General features: G+C 55.0%; 1 protein-coding gene across 1 annotated transcript; it reads left to right on the top strand.

Moving 5' to 3' along the window:
• Positions 1-219: 219 nt before the first annotated feature.
• EPS8L3 (EPS8 signaling adaptor L3) lies at positions 220-17,064 on the top strand. Its single transcript, XM_065404297.1, has 19 exons — positions 220-260; positions 675-748; positions 2,443-2,507; positions 2,902-3,060; positions 3,344-3,493; positions 3,842-3,918; positions 4,397-4,578; positions 4,921-5,006; positions 5,659-5,773; positions 6,974-7,038; positions 8,459-8,536; positions 9,914-10,062; positions 10,711-10,819; positions 11,853-11,887; positions 13,089-13,185; positions 14,594-14,713; positions 15,073-15,158; positions 15,847-15,979; positions 17,047-17,064. Exons 1-19 carry the CDS (start codon positions 220-222, stop codon positions 17,062-17,064), a joined length of 1,839 nt encoding a protein of 612 aa, XP_065260369.1.
• Positions 17,065-19,063: the final 1,999 nt, after the last annotated feature.

Genomic DNA, 19,063 nt, shown 5'->3' with positions numbered 1-19,063 from the left:
CAATCTGGACAAATGCCCACTCTTGCCAGAAAAGTCAGGACGGCTGGGACAGGACTTAAAAAAGGGACTGTCCTGGCGAAAATGGGACATATGATTCTCCTACTACTGTGGCCCTGCGTCCTTTCAGCTCCCTCTACCCTGCTCTCCTGCAGCTGATCCCATCCTCTGGGTGTGGGCTCTGAAGTTTCTATTTTGCAGGGCTTGCTCTCTGGGCCGACCATGATGGAGCACTTTGGCTACGGGACCAAGTCTCAGCACAAGTGAGTGCCCATCTCTCTTAGGGCTCGGGGGTGCCCCCTACCCTGCTCCCCCACCCCACAGGCACACAGTACAATCAATGCTCCATCTGACAGCTGCTTCTCTGACCATCCCCAGGGCTCTTGGGCAGAGCAGCAAACCTGAGGGACAGGGGGCATCTTCCAAGCAGGGCCCAGGCACTGCTCTCTCTGCATCTCCCCATCTGGGTGGGGAGGCACCCTCTGAGATTCCTCACGGGCCGGTGGGGGCCAGGCAAAGGCCAACTGTCGTCAAACCCTACTCGCCCGGCTCTGCTGCACAACCTGGCACATGCCAGCAGGTCCCTGCACTGGGGAGCAAGGCCCAAGCTCGGGGGGAGGGAGGAGGGTCCTTGGGATCTTATGCACCAGGTGTCTGTATGTCTGTCCTCTCTGCAGTGAGTTCAGCAATGGCAGCCCAGACTTCATCAGAGCCAACAGCACGTCCAGGCCCAGCAGCAAAGCCATTTACCGTAAGACCAGCGTCCCCCTCCCTTCAGCCTACCCCTCCCCTTCCCCTCCCTCATGTCTCCGCACCTGCCGCCCAGGAGTGCAAGTAGGGTGGTACGCTCCAGTACGCAGTACCGGCAAGAGATTTTTAGTGGGTACGGGGCACCGGAAAGACTTGGGGAGGCTGGCCCCGCCCCTCTGGAGTAGGGGTGGAGCTGCACTCTGCTCCTTAAAGGAGCAGAACGCTGCTAGGGAGGGCATTCATTCATTCGTTATATGGGTTTAACAGCACAATACATGTGCTAACAAACATAAACAAAGGCTTTGTTTAAGTTTGTTAGCATATGTATTGTGCTGTTAAGTTGGTCAGGAGTCCTCAAGAGGGCAGGGGTGGGGGGAACAGAAGGTGTTTAGACATGTTTTTGATTCCTGCTCCAGCCTCTGGACTATGAACATATACTGATGGGAGCATTCTAACCAAGGGACTGAGGACTTTAAGGTAGTCTGGAGCCTTCATATTTCCTTGATCCTTTGCAGATGGACTTATGAGTTGGTTATGGTCCAAAGACTGTTCTAGCCTCATTGATCGCTGATTTCTCCCTTGTAATGGACAAAGATCAGATATCTGCTGCCTTTCTCACATGAGTCAGCAGCCTTTGATACCTATGGTATAAGCAACATAGCCATTGCTTGAGTGGTTTTGTTCTTTCCTCTCCAGATGTCAAAGCCTGTTCCCATTGAACTCAATAGCAAAACTTCTTTTGATTTCAATGGGAATAGGATTTGGCCCCAAGAGATCAGAGAATGTGATTTTGATCAATTGCTTATCTGCCCAGAGACAGTTCTCATGCATGTTCTGCCAGGCTGATTTTGATTCCCCCTCCTGTATGTCATGCTGAGGAAAATAATAAAACAAGGTGGGCTGGAGTTCTATCAAGATGCACATGGCACACACAGTTCTGTGCCTCTTTCCCATCAAACCCAAATGGTGCAGCATCTTTGCTTTCCTGGTGCCAGGCGGGGAGCAATACTTAGGCCTTGTCTACACTGCCACTTTACAGCGCTGAAATGTTCTCGCTCAGGGGTGTGAACCGCTCCCCCCCAAAGTGCTGCAAGTTTCAGCGTTGTAACATGCCAGTGTAGACAGCGCTGGGAGCTACTCCCCTCGTGGGGGTGGGTTTTTTACAGCGTTGGGAGAGCTCTCTCCCAGTGCCATGCCACGACTACACAGCCACGTTAAAGCGCTGCCGCAGCAGCTCTTTAACGTTGGTAGTGAACATACTCTTAGATAAAGCCAAGCTGGCAGAAGCTTAGTTTGGACATAAGGAAGACACTGATAGTGTGTTAAGGGAAAGTGGGGTGATTGTCCTTCCTATCCTTCTTTCATTTAAGAAGTTTTCAATGTGGGGTGCTGCTGGATCCTCAATGACACCTGGAAGAACAGGTGGCACCAGGGGCCCAAAGCATCATTTTGTTGTAAAATTTTAGACAGGTAAGGGGGGGCGTCAGAGGGGCCGGGGAGAGTGTGGGGGCCCCGGGTTGGGGGCAGGGTGGAGTCATATGGGGAGGTCACGTGCCCTCCCTTGTGTCCCTCCCATGAGTGCAGCACTGGCAAGAAATGATTTCTACTTGCACCACTGCTCCCGTTAGCCAGCCCCTTCTTCTGCCCAGATTTCTGCCTCTCCCTTTCATTCCTCTTGCCCTTCTCCGCCTGCAGGCCAGCGCAAGGATTACACCCTCTCCACGCTGAAGCAGCAAAGCGACTTCCAGCACCGCGTGGAGGTAGGAGAAGCCCAAGTGGCCTGTTTTCCCTCCCTGGAGAAAATGCCCTGTGCACACCCACTCATCAGAGCACGACCAGCTGCCCCCACGCTGTCATCTCACCCCAGTGGGGAGGGGCCTTCCCAGCATGCTCCGGTGCGCCAGGATGGGTGATGCTGGTGCACACTGCTTCCTCTGGGCTTTCACCCTGGCTGGGTTCCCCACTGATTGCAGACGAGACGTCCCCGCCTCGTGCTCTGCACTGGCCAGTACCACCCACCGCCACCTTGCTCAGCCATGTCACGCGGGGCCCCGCCCCAGGTTGCGTGGTGCCCCACGCGTCCCCTCTCCTGCTGTCAGGGGCTGGGGTGGGGGATGCTGGGGAGGGCCTGGACACTGTGCTTTGTGTCCCCAGCACCTGCTCACTGTCCACGTGGACTCCAAGGACATCCGTGGCGTGGACGACTGTGTGGCACGGCTGAAGATGATGGATGCGCAGGGACGGGTCTGGGGACAGGACATGATCCTGCAAGTGAGGGGCCATGAGCTGCTGTTGAACGACATCGAGACCAAGGTGCATGGGGGTCTCCCAGCCCATCTTAGCCTCCTCCCAGCAGGGCCCAGCCCCTCCCGCCCAGCATGCACTCTCTTTGGGGTCCTGGGGGAGAGCAAATTGGGGGGCTTACCCTCATCCCCTGCCATAGGGCTGGCAGGAAATGCTGCCTCCGGCCCATAGGATTCCCCACACACCCCATGTCCATGGAAGAGGAGCTTGGATCTCCAGCAGAGCAGAGACACCCACTGTCCCGCTGATCTGCCCCGTCCCCCCCGCTCTTCTCCCCCCCCCCCTACTGCAGGAGGAGCTGGAGAGCTACCCCCTGGAGAGCGTCCAGGAGTGCGCTGCCGTCCTCAACCGCTGTGTCTACAATTCCCTCCTGGCCGTCACCGTGAGGGAGCAGAGCCAGCACGGGAGCAGCATCCTTCTCTTCCAGTGCGAGCAGCTGGGGGTGAGCAGCACGGGCCCGGCTACACAGTACCGCCTCGGTGGGCGGCAGCAGGTCTAAGGACGGCTTCAGGTAGCGGCTTGGCCCCCTCTGTGGAGCACGGGAATTGGAGACTTATTAGCATGGGGTGTATGTGTCACTGCAGCCCTGTACTGGATGGAATCATGATTGTGTGTCATTGTCCCCACACTGCTAGGGAGAGTCTCCTATAGCTCCAGTAGCAGTTGCTTTCAAAGCTGGATGTTCTGGGGTCTACCCCCGCTATTGGCAGCATAGGGACCGCTGCTCTCTACTGCAGGGCTGTGGAGGGGAATTCATGGTCCTGCTGTGTTCCTCTTCCCTTCCCATCAGGCAGAGCTGATGAAAGCCAACCTGGAGAAGGCCGTCAAGGAGTGGAAAGGGGAACGGGAGAGTCAGGACGTGCTCAGGTAATGGGATGTAGAGAGCCTGTCTCCAGCAGGGTAACGTAGGTGCAACCCCCCAACCACTGTCTCCAGCTGGGGCACTTCCAGGTCTGACACAGCCCCCAACCCTGGATTCCCAGGAGCCCCCATCCCCCTCCACACACCCTGGATTTCCAGTAAGGAACCCCCCCATAAAGGTACAAAGAAAATTCCCCACCTTCTGAGGTCCCCTAGCCCACACCCCAACTCTAGACAGGTGCACTCAGTCCTTCCATAGAGTTGGGGTGCTCCTAGGATTGAGTCACACAAAGCCCTTGTGGATGGGATGTGTTTCCTCCACCCCTCTTCCTAGGGGTCACCAGGCATTTCTCCTCCAGTGTCCCCAGGGGGCGCAATGCAGCCCCTTCTCTGTGGCAGAAGAAGCCTCCCCTCCCAGCCCCTCTGCAGGGACAGCACTTACTGCTGCATTACTAGAAGATGCCCTCCTTGTTCCCTTTCTCAGGAGCAGTTTGGAGACCATGCTGTCCCAGCACAGCCGAGGGTCCTTCCACAGCAACCCCCCACGTACCAGCCAGGATAGATGGGCTGGACCGCCAGAGCCAGACCCCTTTATTCCACCCGCACCACGAGCATGGCAAAGCCAAGACCAGGTGCCCCGGAATCCCCCAGTCTCCATGGATTATGGTAAACAGGCTCTGGTATGGCAGGGAGGGGGTGGTGAGTGGAGGGGGGTTGGCGCAGAGGAGAGGCAGGCCAGGGAGGTACAGGTTTGGACTCAGGACTCATGGATTCCCTTCCTAGCTCTGCCACTGACTCTCTGTACCATGGAGCTCATGATACTGACTCCCCTTAGCCGGGCCGCGTTCACTGATGTCTGCAGAGCGCGGGGAGGTGCTGTGGGAGGGTGCAGAGGGCAGTGGGGGGCGGGAGCTGTAAGTCTGAGCCCTGGCGGACGGGGGCGTGGAATGGAAACCCCACCACAAACCCCTGCCTGCTGTGACTGACCCCACCCCCTGGCTATTGCAGCGCCTGACCAGCCGCGGCCCCCAAAGCTGAGAGACAAGTGGACGGATCCCAGCTTGGAGGCGACGCAGGACTTCGACAAAGACACTGTAAGTGCTCCAGCTGCTTCCCTGATACCAGCTTTTCCTGGGACTGCTGCAGCCCCCGTCATCGCCCGGTGGAGCCTGCCCCAAGGATAGGCTTGGCCCCTGGTGCATCATCAGGCAAACTTGCAGTAGGACAGAGCTTGTTTGGTACTGATACGCTTCTGACCCTCCTGGGGGCTGCAGTGTCGGGCTGGGACCCATGTGGGAAGGCACTCGCCAAGTGCCCTGCCAGGCCCGAGGAGAAAGGCCTGGAGAGCAGCTGGCAGAAGAGGGAGGGGAAGTAGCAGCCAGGGGGTAGCTGGGTGGATTTTTAGCCTCTGCACTCTGCCAGCTGGCTTAGGGGACAAGTTGTGACCCAGCCCTGCCCAGAAGGAACTGTGGGTCGGTCGGCGAGTGGAAGGGGGGATACAGCCAAAGGAGGAGCTGCGGAGATCCGGGTTTGCGGCAGGGCAGGAGCTCCACCACCTTCTGACGCCTGCCGGTCCGGTCCCAATGCAGGACTTTTCCTGCCAATATACAGCATTAGGTTCCCCATGGGCAGACCTTGCTCTGTGCTCTGGCTGCAGTGGCTAGGCCTGGGCGTTCTCCCCAGAGATAGAGGCTGGCCTAGGGCCCCGCCCTGCCTCAGATACATCCCAGCTGCTTGTGTCGACAGGAAATCCTGAACCACGTGCTGAGTGACATCGAGCTCTTCGTGGGGAAGCTGAAGGAGACGAGCGGCTCGCTGAGCAGCAAGAAGAAGTCGAAGAAAAAGGACAAGGAGAGAGGAGGTGAGGGAGGGGGAAGGGTTCGGGTGGGGGGGAAGGGGGCCTTGCACTCCTAAGAGAAGTGGGGTCAGTCTCTGCATGGCCCCCCCAGGGGAAAGGGGACCTGGGGAGGTCTCTGAGGGGATGTCTCCACAGCCGCTGGAGTGAGCATCCCAGCCTCGGTAGGCAGACGCACTAGCTCTGCTTCGGCTAACGCACGTGAGTGGAGCCGTGTGCATGTTGCGGCATGAGCATGGCCCAGGCTGCCCACCCTGTCGCGGAGCCAGGGGGTCGGGCAGGCCTGGACTCCGTGCCCCTGCCTGTGCTGCAGCAGCCACAATGCTATTTATAGCACTGTAGCTGGAACAGAGCTAGTGTGTGTCTGTCTACCCAGGGTGGGACACTCAGTCCCAGCTGCAGTGAGTATAGACACACCCTGTGATGGGAGAGGTGGATCTGGGGGGCAGGTCTCTGGGTGGGCCCCCTGAGGAGAGGTGGATCTGGGGGGCAGGTCTCTGGGTGGGCCCCCAGGGGAGAGGTGGATCTGGGGGGCAGGTCTCTGGGTGGGCCCCCCAAGGAGAGGTGGATCTGGGGGGCAGGTCTCTGGGTGGGCCCCCCGGGGAGAGGTGGATCTGGGGGACAGGTCTCTGGGTGGGCCCCCAGGGGAGAGGTGGATCTGGGGGCAGGTCTCTGTGGGCCTCCAGGGGAAGGAAGTGGCTAGGGTCTGTGCCCCTGGCTAGTGTATCCATATCTCCAGCCTGGAGTGGGTAGCGGAGAGCATACGGCTATTCATGACATTGGGGCAGGCGAGGAGTTACCCCATGAACGGAGCTTCGTGCCCTTTGGCACAGCCGCTGCCCCTTCCTAATGGCTAGGTGGGGTCCCGGGGCCTGGGTGGCTCCTGCCCCGGATCAGTCCCCAGGCCTGGGCTGCCTCTCCAGGAGCCAGTTCCAGAGCTGGGGCTGGGGCCCATCTCTTGAGGCTCTCTGCTGTTCTCAGCTATTAGGAGAGGGGATGGGGAGGGAGGAGGGGCAATGGATGGCCAGATGGACAGGGCCCACTCCTGAGAGCGAAGCTACCTGCCCTGAGAGTGCGTGGGTGGGGAGGCCGATCTGTCTGTCAGCATCTGGCTGCCTGCTTGCTGCGGTGTGGGAGAGGTGGGTGTAAGGGCCCAGCTACCAGGCTGACAGCTCCCTCCCGTCTCTCCCTCTCTCTGCCTCACAGTGCTGCCCCCTGAGTCTGAGTATGAGACCTGCTTGCAGAAGATCAAATACGCCTTAAACCTGCTGGTAGGTCGGGGCTACCGGCTGGGTGGGCAGAGCTGGCTGTGGGTCGAACAAGGGGGTGCCCATGGCAGCAGCACACAGAGCCCATTGTATCGTCTGCAGACACAGCCCGGCCCAATTAGCAGAGGACACAAGTCCAACGGGGGAACCTATCCCCTCCCCGCAAGAGGCTGAGCACTGGGATACAATGGAGATGAGCATGGTATAAATGCCTGGATGCAGAGACCCTGGTGCACCCAACCCCCTGTGTCCCACTCCCCTCAGCGCCACCAGGGAATCACGTTAGTTATTGAAACTAAACAGGATCAGGGACGGAGGGATCTGGGGATGGAGGGTGGGGTCACTGTGCCTATAACGCTGGGATAAATCTATGGCTTCTTGGCAACCTCTTAGAGCCAGGAAACCCCTGGCACTGCTTGGGCCCTATCGCTTGAGCCGAAGAAGTTTCCATCAGCCACTATGGGACTAGTGGGATCATTGGTCTGACCTGGCACAAGCAGTGAGGGCTGGGGGACTGGTCTGGTCTTGCATGGCCGTTCCCATGGGGTTCCTCTGCTTAGGCGCTCAGAAACTTTGGTGATGAGTGTGATCTGAGAACCAATATAGAAAAGAGTAGCTGGAGCTGAGTGTGTTGTATGCCCCTGGCTGTCCCTCCTGCTGGATGCCGAGCCAGGGTGGTGGGGGTATGGTCGGGTGGTGCGTATGTAGGCTTGGCAAAATTCAGGTTTTATTGTCTCTAATTTCAATGATTCATATTGGTTTTTTTTTTCTATTTTTAATTATTTTAATTGTTAAGGTTGCTGTAAAGTAAGTGGGGGGTCTGGCTGGAGTTAGGGCTAGGGCAGTGCTGGCAGTGAGGCTGCAGGGGGCTCCCCGCATGGCCAAGGGGCCCAAGACACCGGAGCGCAAGGTGCCGGAGAGGCTGCAGTCATCCTGGCCTGGAGGAGCAGAGATCCCCAGCCAGGCCTGCAAGGAGGAAGAGTCCCCAGCCGTGGGGCAGGCCATCCGGTTGCTGAATGGCTCCTACCTGGGACAAAGCCGTTCAGCAGTGGCTGGGGTGCTCCTCCTCGCAGTCCTGGCCAGGCGTCTCTGCTCTGTCCTGCCAAGACTGCAGCCTCCCCCACACCTTGCACCTGCAGGAGTCCGGGGTCACACAGCTATAGCAAGAACAGTGCATACGGCATAGGTACGTGTTTGTCATATCCATGCAGCAGGGAGTTTCTGGGGGCTGGGGGCTCTGCTGCTGACTCCCCTGCTCTACCAGAGCCAGCCACAGTTGTTACAGAGCACATGCTGCAGCCAAGTTTGCAACACCTCTGCATTGCTCCTCCTTGCGTTAGCCGCCCAGGGTGCAGCTACCTCCCTGACAGTGGGGCCAAGGCAGAGAGGTGAAAAGCTTTGCCTATGTTTTGTGTCTGCACAGGGAAAGCTGAAACCTAAGCTGCAGCAGCAGCCCAGTGCCCCGGAACTGCTTCGAATCATCTTCTCCATCCTCTCCTTCGTGAGTATCCCAGACGGTTAGGATCCATCTCATTGACAGGGCTGCAGGTTGACTCCCCTCGTATCCATGCATCCAATGAGCTGGCAGGCTGGAAAATACCAGTATGCAAATCGTATTCTCCTAATGACACCATTATTCCAAATTGATCCTGCTCTCCTTGGGAATTACTTACTAGCAGGCCAGATCCTCAGCGGGTGTCAATTGGTATAGCTCCATCAGCTTTGGTGGAGCTGCCACCATCTCTGTGACTTCAATGGAACTAAACCAACTTATCCCAGGTGAAGAACTTCCCCCAAAACTCATACTCTGGGATTTGGATTAGGGCGACCAGACAGCAAGGGTGAAAAATCGGGACGGGGGTGGGGGGTAATTGGCGCCTATATAAGAAAAAGCCCCAAATATCGGGACTGTCCCTATAAAATTGAGACATCTGGTCACCCTAAGTTGGATTGAGGGCTCCAGAAAAACTGAGTGTTGACCGATCCCAAAGCCCAGGTCTCGGAGCCTCACCAAATAAGGAAAGCACATACGCACCTGCAGTGCTTCCATCAGCTGCAAAACTACACACAGGGAAGGAACCGCCGTCCTCTTGTCTCATTGGTGCTTGCAAGGTTCCGTCATTTACCTTTGCTGTATCCCACACGCCCATTGCAGCAGCAAAGAGAAACCTGATGAGACAGAGCGCCAAACACCCAGCCTAGGGGACAATCGGCTCTTTTAGCAAGCAGCAGCGTCACGCTGCATTCTTCAGGGGTAGGTGTAGAGACTGCCATTGTGGCTTCTGCCAGGAATTCCAGAGCTAAGCCCCTTTGTCCTATGTGGGCACAGAGGGGGGCCAGCTCACAGTGGGCAATGCATGGGTTGCATGCATATTTTTCCCCACCACAGGAATCTGAGAGACCCCGGATTTTCCCTGGCAGTAAAATTCTCAGGACATAGCCTTATGGCTACCAGGAGAGGGCATGGGCTAGTGATTAAAGCACAGGCCTGGGAGTCAGGACTCCTGGCTTTTATTCCTGGCTTTGCCGCTGGCTCGCTTTGTGACCTTGAGCAAATCACTTCCCTCTCTGTGGTTCCATGTCCTGATCTGTAAAACCGGCATCCGCCTACCGCCCCCAAGGGCTGTGTGATTGGCTCTGTTCAAAGAGCACTTTGGAGCTCTGCTGCACAGTGATAGTGTGAACCGTTCCCCTGCACCCAGCACTGTGCGCTTCACAATTACAGATCTCCCTGCAAACATCTCATCACCCCCAGCTGCACCCAAAGCAGGCATGAGCAGGGCACCCTGACAACACAGCTGCCCTCGGACATGACCCTCAGAGGTCTGGGCTGACCTGACTTGTCACTGTGGTTCCTCCCCATCTGCCCAATATACAGATTTTATCCACCTGTCCCTGGCCAAGCCTGGCTTCTTCCATTGTTTCCCCTCTGCTGACTGAGGCAGCCATCGACCTGCTGGACGAGTCTTTGGAGAAAAAGGATCGTGACACCTGGAAGAGTCTGGGCAAGGCTTGGCACACAACGAGGTGAGGAGAATCCCTCGGCCATCCAGGCCATTCCCTCTGCCGAGCCAGCAGGGCGCGGAGCAGCTGCTTGGCACGTGCACCGTCTGTTGCTGTTAACGGGGAGGATCTTAAGCCGGTGAACGTGGAAAGAACTCGAACTGGGATCCAGTGGAGCCATCTCCCCCTTTAATGATAATCCGGATTGTAGTTGCTGGTCTGAAGTCCACTCTTTAGCCCCAGGCAACAGCTTCCCCGCATTACCCAGCCCTGTCTTGGTCTGAGAGGCGAGCTCGAGCTCCATTGCCCATTCAGCCCTGAGATGGGGAGAGAAGCTGTGCTGAGGGCAGAGTCAACTCCTCCCAAACGGGCATCAGACATCCAGGAACAGCGTCTGTCTCTACCAGCCCGAGCCGGCTTGGAACCAGCAGCCCAATTCACTGAGCTTTCCATTGTCCCCTCCACCCCCATGTGCACCTTCCTGCAGGGCTGACTGGTGCCTCCCTTCCCAGCCTGAGCCCCTTGACCTGTTCTTTGCTTGTTGTCAGGCTATGGGTCCCCCTTCGAGTCGCTCCCACCCACCCTGTGCAGCTGCCGGTGATTAGAGAGACGTGTTTACAGTCCTGTCTGGAGACCAGCATTGCAAAGTCTTCCCTTTCTTCCCCATCCCAGGACAGAGTACCCAGGCGGACAGTTCATCCCTCCCTACATCCCCATCTTCTCAGATGGGTGGGTGCCCCCCCTGCCGACCCAGAGGGAGAACGCCACTCACGTGGAGGGGGTGAGTCTTGACTGCCAGGCTGTTCGTGGCGGCACAAATTAAAATTTGAGCTGGGTGGCCGAGGGGTGCACTTTAAGTACTGTCTTCCCAAAGCTGCTACTCCCAGATTACGATAGATTCCCCTCACATCACTCTCAGCCCACTTGAAGCACTGTCATTGGGAAGGGGGAATAGCACAAGGGACATCTAATGGGCTCATCTCACAGAAGCAAAACTGATGAGGCAGTTTGGCCCCGGACCCCCTTGTAAGAGAGAGGGGGTTGTCTAGTGGTTAGAGCACTAGCCTGGGCCCTGGGAGACCCGGGTTCAAGCTCCTGCTCTGCCACTGACTGCCCATATGACCTTGGGCAAGTCACTTAGGCAGAGAGCCTCAAAGGTATTCAGGTACTTAACTTCCATAGGTGTTAGGTGCCTAAATACCTTTGAGGACCCGTGACTTAATTTCCCATCTGCAAAATGGACTAGTAGCACTGCTCTGTCTCACCCAGGGAGTCTTAGGACAGCTGCATGAATGGTTATGAGGCACTCAGATGCTATAGTGCTATAGGTGTACCATAGCCAGACATCGGAACTCAGAGTCCAGGGGAGGGGAAGACGCTTTGCACTGCTGTAAGCCCATCCTTCCCTTTAAACACTGAACAGAAGGTTGTAGCCAGGCCGTGACTTGGCACCTTGTCCAGTGAGTGAGTCTCTGGGAAAGGATTACGTCCCCTACCAGGGACTTAGTGCATGCAGAATTTGCTGTGTGTGGACTGCTGCCCCTCCACCCAGGGTCTAGCAGTGATAAAAGCCCTACTATTGCTAACAGCTGAGGGAGATTCTTCTGTAGCTTGGAAAGACAGGCTTATGTTTGCAGACCAGAAGCTGCCGGGGTCACACGTGCTGCGTAGCCTATCCAGGCTGTTTCTCTGGCTCTGGGGGTTATCACACGTCTGTTCTGTGGGCGCCATGAAGGACTCTTGTTCCACACTCAGCTTCCCTGGAATGCCCCCCTAGGATGTAACTAAAACATGTTTATCGTCTCTCCATGCAGCAGCCCCTGGGAAGCCAGAACCACGCCGCGTCCAGGTACGTGCTCCTGTCCCTAGGCTGGCCCGGCTTCCTATTGAGGTTCTGAGAAATGTCCCAATACACTGCATCCAGGAAGGCCCCTTGGACTTCAGTGTGACTTAATGAACACGGGCAGCACAGGGCCCCTGGCTATGAGGGGCAAATAACTCCTACTCAGAACTTGCTGGGATCACCTCTTGAGACCGCAAGTGCGCACACACACACACCTTGCTCAACACAGTCCTATTCCCCAAATCCTACACACGCTACACACACTCCCACAGCAGTTGCTACACACACAAGGTTCTTTCTGTCCTACCAGCAGAAGAATCTGCCACAGCTGACTGGTCTCAGCCTGCCAGCAGAGCCATGCTTCCATCCTGGGATGTCGCTGAGCCTGTGGGTGGGTGCCAGGGCAGCTCATTACAAAGGGGCCCTGTTGTCAGCTGCAGTGATGCCAGGGAGGGAAACCCTGGCAAGGTGGGGGCTTTGTCCACCCTTGGGTTCAGCAGTTCACGCTGTGTCAGAAATGGGGGAAGCATCCCTGGAACAAAAGAGGGTCTGTGTGAGACAGGAAGGTCAAACCCGCTGGAGACAGCAAATGAGTAGCTCATTTAGCTCCCTTGTCGAGTATCTTAATTGCTCACTGCATTATTGCCTCTGAAAGTGGGTCACCCTGTCCTGGCCCCCCACCCCATGGTCTGAGAGCTCTCTCCATGCCATCCTGCCACTCCTGACTGCTGTCTATGCCATCTCTGTGGGCAAAGTCCACAGCCCCTCCCAAGCCCCTGCTGTTCACCTTTGGGTCACCTGGCCCCAGCCAGTTGCTCTTTCCCCTTGAGTGTGTCAGGGTAGCCGAGTGGCTCTGTTCTCCCAACAGTAACAGACTATGGGCCTGACCCTGCAAGGCGCTGAGCACTTCTGGGGGGTGGGTGGGGGCAGCACCCGCAACTCCCATGGGGGGAGTGACGAGAGCTGAGGGTGCTCAGCACCCTTCAGGATCAGGTCCTCTAGCTTTGTCTAGACAAAAATCCTGTGGGTCTAGACCTGCTCTTGGTGATTTGAGTAGTACTGAAATCAACAGTTACATGCCATGCAGAGCTTTGTGAGAAAGATCAGGATGGGGTTCTCTTTTTGGAAGAAGCAGCTGGATCTCTTAGCTGGCTCCCTAGGGATCTAGGCCTGAGATGGTCACAGTCCATACATGGTCTCTTTCCAGAGCTCCTTCTAGTCCTCCTCAGCGCATGCAAGCCATGTATGAATTCCAGGCCAGGAACAACAAGGAGCTGACTGTCGTGAAAGGGGAACTGCTGGAGGTAAGGCAGGAACTGTCCTATGAAGCCAGGGAATTGTTCAGTCTCTACTAGGCGGTCTTGGCGCCAGAACTTAGATACCTTTGGGAGGAAACTGGGTCTTCATTCTCTCTAAAGCACAGTGCATTCCTCTGGGACTACTTACAGATATAGAGGGAGGGCGGCTACTAGGGACTGGTGGATCAAAGTGAATGGAGATTGGAAAACAGGCAGAGAGGGCTTACAGCACCAAGGCACAGAATGACCTTTGATTGCTGACTATGGCTAAATGCCACCAGCCCAGAGGCTGCACAATGGCACGGCTGGGGAACAAGGACTAAATATCATGCACAGGATCGGCCTGTGGGGGGTTGCTGCTACCGATAGTACTGTGCCCAGTACTGGGTTTTCAGACATCTACTAAAATTAAGCCCGCTAATAATGCCCATACTATAACGATGTATGCTCCGGTCTCATGAGAGTGGAAGTTGGATGTCTCGGATTTTGGGGAGGTGGGCGGGGGATAGGAAGGAAATGTCACCTCCTCCCTGGGCACGTCTGGCTAGATGCAATTTTGGGAGAGGCTGTTTGTTTTCATCTAGAAACAGCACACTGGACTTGATGGCCCAGTAGCGTGACACATTACAGCAGGGACTAGACACTGTGCACAATTCTCTGGGCTGGACTATGAAGGAGGTCAAACGATGGGGAGAAGGGGCCTTTCTGGCCTTCAGATTGATGGATCTATATCTCACACCGTGTCATGGGTGGTGGGACAGTAGCACTGCATTACACAGCATGCACCTGGAGTTGTCTCCCCAGAAACCCAGTCCAATCAGTCCAGAATCTGGTGTGATATTTATTTAGTTTGATCCTCAGCTGGTGTCAGCCAGGCATCACTGGGTGACCCTCTCTGGCCCGTGCCCTGCAGGAGATCAGAATGGTCCTGTCTGGCCTTAGTCTCTAGGGGTACATCCAGACTACCCGCCGGCTCGGCGGGTAGTGATTGATCTATCGGGGATCGATATATCGCGTCTCGTCTAGATGCGATATATCGATCCCCGAACGCGCTCCCATCGACTCCGGAACTCCACCAGGGCGAGTGGCGGTAGCGGAGTCGACGGGGGAGCCGCGGCCGTCGATCCCGCGCCGTGAGGACGGGAGGTAAGTCGAAATAAGATACATCCACTTCAGCTACGCTATTCCCGTAGCTGAAGTTGCGTATCTTACATCGACCCCCTCCCCCTAGTGTAGACCAGGCCTAGGCCTCTAATTGCCAATAGATGCCCTAGACAGTCCCCATGCCATGCTGGGAGTCTGGCATTGCCATGAGGGTGACCCCCTGCTCTGGTAGCCGGGGTGACGGCTTTCACTCATTCACCACCTGGGCTCCTGGGGGCTGATTTGAATTACGCTGTGTCCCTTGGCTCAGATTCTAGACCAGAGGAAGAAGTGGTGGCTTGCTAGAAACAGTGCCGGCGAGAGGGGCTATATCCCGAACAACATCGTGGGACCAGTGGATCAGGAGCCTGTGGAGAACAGCATGAACCAAGTAGGTCCCCCCGTTCCACTCCAAGCTGCAGCAACCCACTGACCTGGCTGGGTTCCCCCCCCGTGCTGGGGCGCTGTCCCCACACCCTGGGGTTGGGATTATGGGAACTAGCTTGCTAGCGGTTCAGCGCATGCTGGCTGTAGAATAGGGGTTTCCTGATCTCATCCCCTGCACTGTGCTAAAGGCTCCCGATCTCCCATCCAGCAGACACCAGCTCTGAGAGCTTGTCACCTGCAGGCAGTGGCTTGCGAGGTGGCCGGAAGGGGGAAGAGGGAAGTGTTCGCTTGTCTGTTGGGGGGACGTGATTAGCTCTCATTTGCTGTGAGACTCCTCAGTCCCCTCCTCTCTTTTGGATCTAGGCGCCAAGCAGCTCCCCTGGTCTCCAGCAGCACTCCACGCCGGCGGAGGTGACGGCCTGGCTGCGGGACATGGGCTTCTCCAAGATGTAGGTCGTCTCAGTCGCTAACCCTGGAAACCAGCCTCTCTCTCTCTCTCTGAGAAAGGCCCCTCCCTGCCATCACCCCACTGGTCTCCCTGAGTCACATCAGGCCCAATCCTGAAGCCCTGGGGGCTGATCCTGTGCCCGCTGACTTCAGTGGCACAGAATTGGCCAAGCCACCGTTGGGCAGTTTGGGGTTAGGCCCAGAGCTGTGTGGGACCGTGGTGTCAAGGACACTTTGATACCTGGGGGGGAGGGAAGAACAACCCCCCCTTCCAACCCCAGGGAAGAAAGCAGGATCCTTATGCCCTAGAAGGGGCAGGTGGCCACTCCCAGGCATGAAACTGACTGGTGCCTCTTGCCCCAGTTAGTGCTTCCCTAAGGTACTGATACCAGCTCTCCCCATCTTGGATAGTACATTCCAGCAAACGCCCCCTCCCCCGCCCCCCCATCCATCTGCACCTCACCTGGCGCAGATCTGCCTGTGTCCAGCTCCGGCTGCTGCTAGAACAGAGACCGCGCCCGCCAGGCCAGTCTCCCCTGCTGATGGTCCGACCGGGGAGCTTTGCCAGTTCCTCAGTCCATTGTTTTTCTTTGCAGTCCCGCCCTTTACCAGGTAGCTGATCTCAGGGGGTTACTCCTTGCCCTGTGCACCTAGCTACCCCTCCCTCACCATCTGTCTGTCTCCCTGCAGCACGGTGAAGTGCCTTGGCGTGCTCAATGGCAACCAGCTGCTGGGGATGAGCCAGGAGGAGATGAAAACTGTCTGCCCAGAAGAGGGGAGACGTGTCTTCTTCAAGCTCTCTGCTGTTAAATCGTCCCTGGGGGTGAGTCTGCTACAGGCTTAGTAGATACACATAGCCAGCATCCCAGGGCCCTGCCTGGGCCATCACTGAACGGACTCTGCAGGGGTCTCTACAACACTGGGAGAGGGGACTTCCCAAACATACAAGGGGCTGGTGTCTAGGTGCAGCAGAGAGATGAGCATGGGGAGGCCGGGCTGAGGTATTCATATCTGACTTATGGGAAGGGCACAGTCTTCAAAGGTTGGGGGCTTTGGGGTTCCTTTTGAGACCCTTCAGCCCAGATCCACAAAGGTACTTATTGCCTGAGGCCCAGTGTTAGGCACCCCTGCACTCTACAAAACCCTGCCTGGCAGCCACCGAACCCCATAGGCACCTAAGCTCACTCCAAGCCTAAATGTTTTCTGTAAAAGTTCCCTAGGCCTTTACATTTCTGCCTCTGAGCACACGCACGGTGTCTCCCTCTAAGCTCTGGCCTAGCGCCTGTCTGCATCCCGGTGCCATCTGCAAACCCAGGGAAGGCAGGTGGAGGAGCACTAGCATAGGGGGCTGGGAGGATAAATCCACTAAAAGTGGGGTGCTTAGATCCTCTGCTGCTAGGGGCCAGAGAAGGACCAGAGCTCGTTGCCTGAAAGATGCTGAAGATCAATAGCATGGAACTGAACCAACATGTTCAAACAAAATTTGTCCAAAAAAAAAAAAAGGGGGGGGTGCTTTCAAACCCCTGAATAAGTTTCCATTTAGAAAATTTATTTTTATAAAATAGGAAAAAACAGAGCAGCTTTTTCAGTTGTTTGGATTCCCACCCATTTCATTGGTAAAATGCAATTGGTGGTGGGAGGAAAGAGGAAAAAAACAAGTGGGGGGTGGGGCAAAGGAAGCATCCAAAAATGTGCAGGGGAGGAGAAGGGCACATCTATGAAGGGTTTCCTCTGAAAACTGGAGAGTGGCACTAACCAACCTTTGCTTCCCACTGTGCTAGCTGTGCTGGGTACAGTCACCCTGCGAGGAGTGCTAGCCTGGCCCCTGGGCCCAGCCCTAGGACCAAGGTCTGGAACCTCAGCACCCTGCACTTCTCTTCCTTGTTGCAGATTGGCCCTCACGATTAGCTGTCTCCTTTCTACACCATCTCCGGTCTGGCAGAAGCATCCCAGGGCCCCGAGACTGAACCAAGGGACAGCAGGTCTCCTAGCATCAGCCCTACTGCTCTTCTAGGATTCTTCTCAGTCTCTTCCTCTGCCTCTTGTTCCCAGTGCAGACATCCCCTATAGCCATGTGTCACCCAACTGTCATGGACTGTTTTTGTTCAGTTTGTACAGAACCTAGCACAAGGGGGGTCCTGGTCCGTGACAGGCTGCTCGGTTCTCCTGCACTACAAATAACGCTAATTTATTCTTAAAGCTACGTATGCTCCAGCTAAACATGGACTTCAGCATTCTGCTCAAAGGCAGATAAGTTTAGCTCCCCAACAGGCTTTGTCCAACTCTCCCAGTTGTACAGCACCAGTTCTGGGGTTACATGTATTGTTAAACTCAAAGATACATCCCCTAGAATGCTTGGCTTTCTTTCCCTACTATTATGCCTTTGCAGAGCTGGGTAAGTCTTATTGCATCTAAAAGAAAATCTTTCTGCTTAAGATCAAGCCTGCAGGGCCAAGCTCTCCCAAAATGGTTGTATAGTTTTCCACAGGCTTTTCTAGCCAGGAGCAATTTAAGACTACATACCATTAAATAAACTTCACCTAATAATGGCTAAAGAAAGTTCTTGATTCAATCACTTTATTTGTAGAGGCAACTGTTCTTTCCTAGCCCCTTTTAGGAGTTGACTTTGGAAGAGTATTAGGAATAGGGGACAGCCTCTTCCCCCCCCTCCTCCAGAGGGGCTAGGAGCTCTTCCCCTGATATCAGGGATGGGAAAATGGTTTTAATGAAGTAGAGATTAAGATGAGGAAAGGTGTGTGTGTGGGGGGGGGGTGTCAAGTTGTTTGGCACCCACCAAGCTGAACATTTCAGTTTGCGGGAAATTCCCAACCTAATGGCGGACACTGAGCTAGGCCACTAAAGAACTGGGTTATGAACTGCACAGGACCAGAAGTCCTCCTAGCACTCGAGCCTTGGGTAGCTTACACACTACCTTGCATGTGAAGCACTGTGTATTGGATGAGTGTCACCTCCCTCCCCATTGGCTGTGTGTATGGTAGCCAGAAGACCCAGTCAGTGACTGGTGGACAGCAGCATCTTTAAAGAGGGCATTTGTCTGTGCAACCTTAATCCATGCAGCTACTTAGAGCCTTGGTGCAAAACAAGGCCATGCCCAATGCACGAACACTGGTTGCTTGTTAAGCCAGCTGCATGATTCTTGAGAATTAGGCTGAAGCCATGTAAACAGGCCACATGATGGTTCCTAGACAGGGTAGATACATTTAAAAAAAAAAAAAAAAAAAAAAACAATTGGTTTAAAAATCAGCTTTTTTTGATAAAATGCTTTTTGGGGAAAAAACCAATCAAGATAGTTTTAATTAAGATACATTATAGCTCAAGTATCTCATCATGGAATAGGGATTATAAATTCTAATTCTTTAGTATGAGACAATATATTCATGTAATGTTTAAGAAAAGTTTTGTAAATGAGTTCCAATAGTTCATGGACTAGGGACCCAATCTTATGGGGTTCCAGGGGCTTCTGTATAAATCATTTAGGTTAATCTTTCTATCTACCCACTGGGACTCAGTGCTCAGTCTAGAAGATACCACCAGAGATGCTAAGTTTTGCACTTCTCAAACTGAGAATTTGTGTCTCCAGAGGTAACATGCTTTTTAACAGCAAAAATGTTTTTAAATAAATAAATATAGAGAGAGGTGAGAAATAACAGACCTCAACCCTATTGTCCCTCTGCAAATTTGCATACAGAGTCAATCCCTTACCTTTCTCTAAAAGCGCAAAGTTTCAAAAAGTTAAATGAATAGAAGATTGTTGGCGGCGGAATAGATCTGGACAAGGAGAAGAAGTCTGGAGATAAATGTGAAGCCAGGGACATGCTTTTTTGTTAAAATATTATGTTTGATGTTGAAGAAAAAAATCCAGAATACTTAATGTTGTTTTAGTTAA

The sequence above is a fragment of the Emys orbicularis genome, chromosome 4 (genome assembly GCF_028017835.1).
Source record: "Emys orbicularis isolate rEmyOrb1 chromosome 4, rEmyOrb1.hap1, whole genome shotgun sequence".
Taxonomy (NCBI): Eukaryota; Metazoa; Chordata; order Testudines; family Emydidae; genus Emys; species Emys orbicularis.
The sequence above is the reverse complement of the archived record's forward strand: the minus strand, read 5'-3'. Positions and strand labels throughout refer to the sequence as shown.

Bases quoted from the DNA above. Each gene is read 5' to 3' on its own strand.
- EPS8L3 (XM_065404297.1), top strand. From the start codon at position 220: ATGATGGAGCACTTTGGCTACGGGACCAAGTCTCAGCACAA. The intron at 7,039-8,458 runs GTAGGTCGGGGC...GTGTCTGCACAG, and splicing joins AATACGCCTTAAACCTGCTG to GGAAAGCTGAAACCTAAGCT. The intron at 14,714-15,072 runs GTAGGTCCCCCC...TTTTGGATCTAG, and splicing joins TGGAGAACAGCATGAACCAA to GCGCCAAGCAGCTCCCCTGG.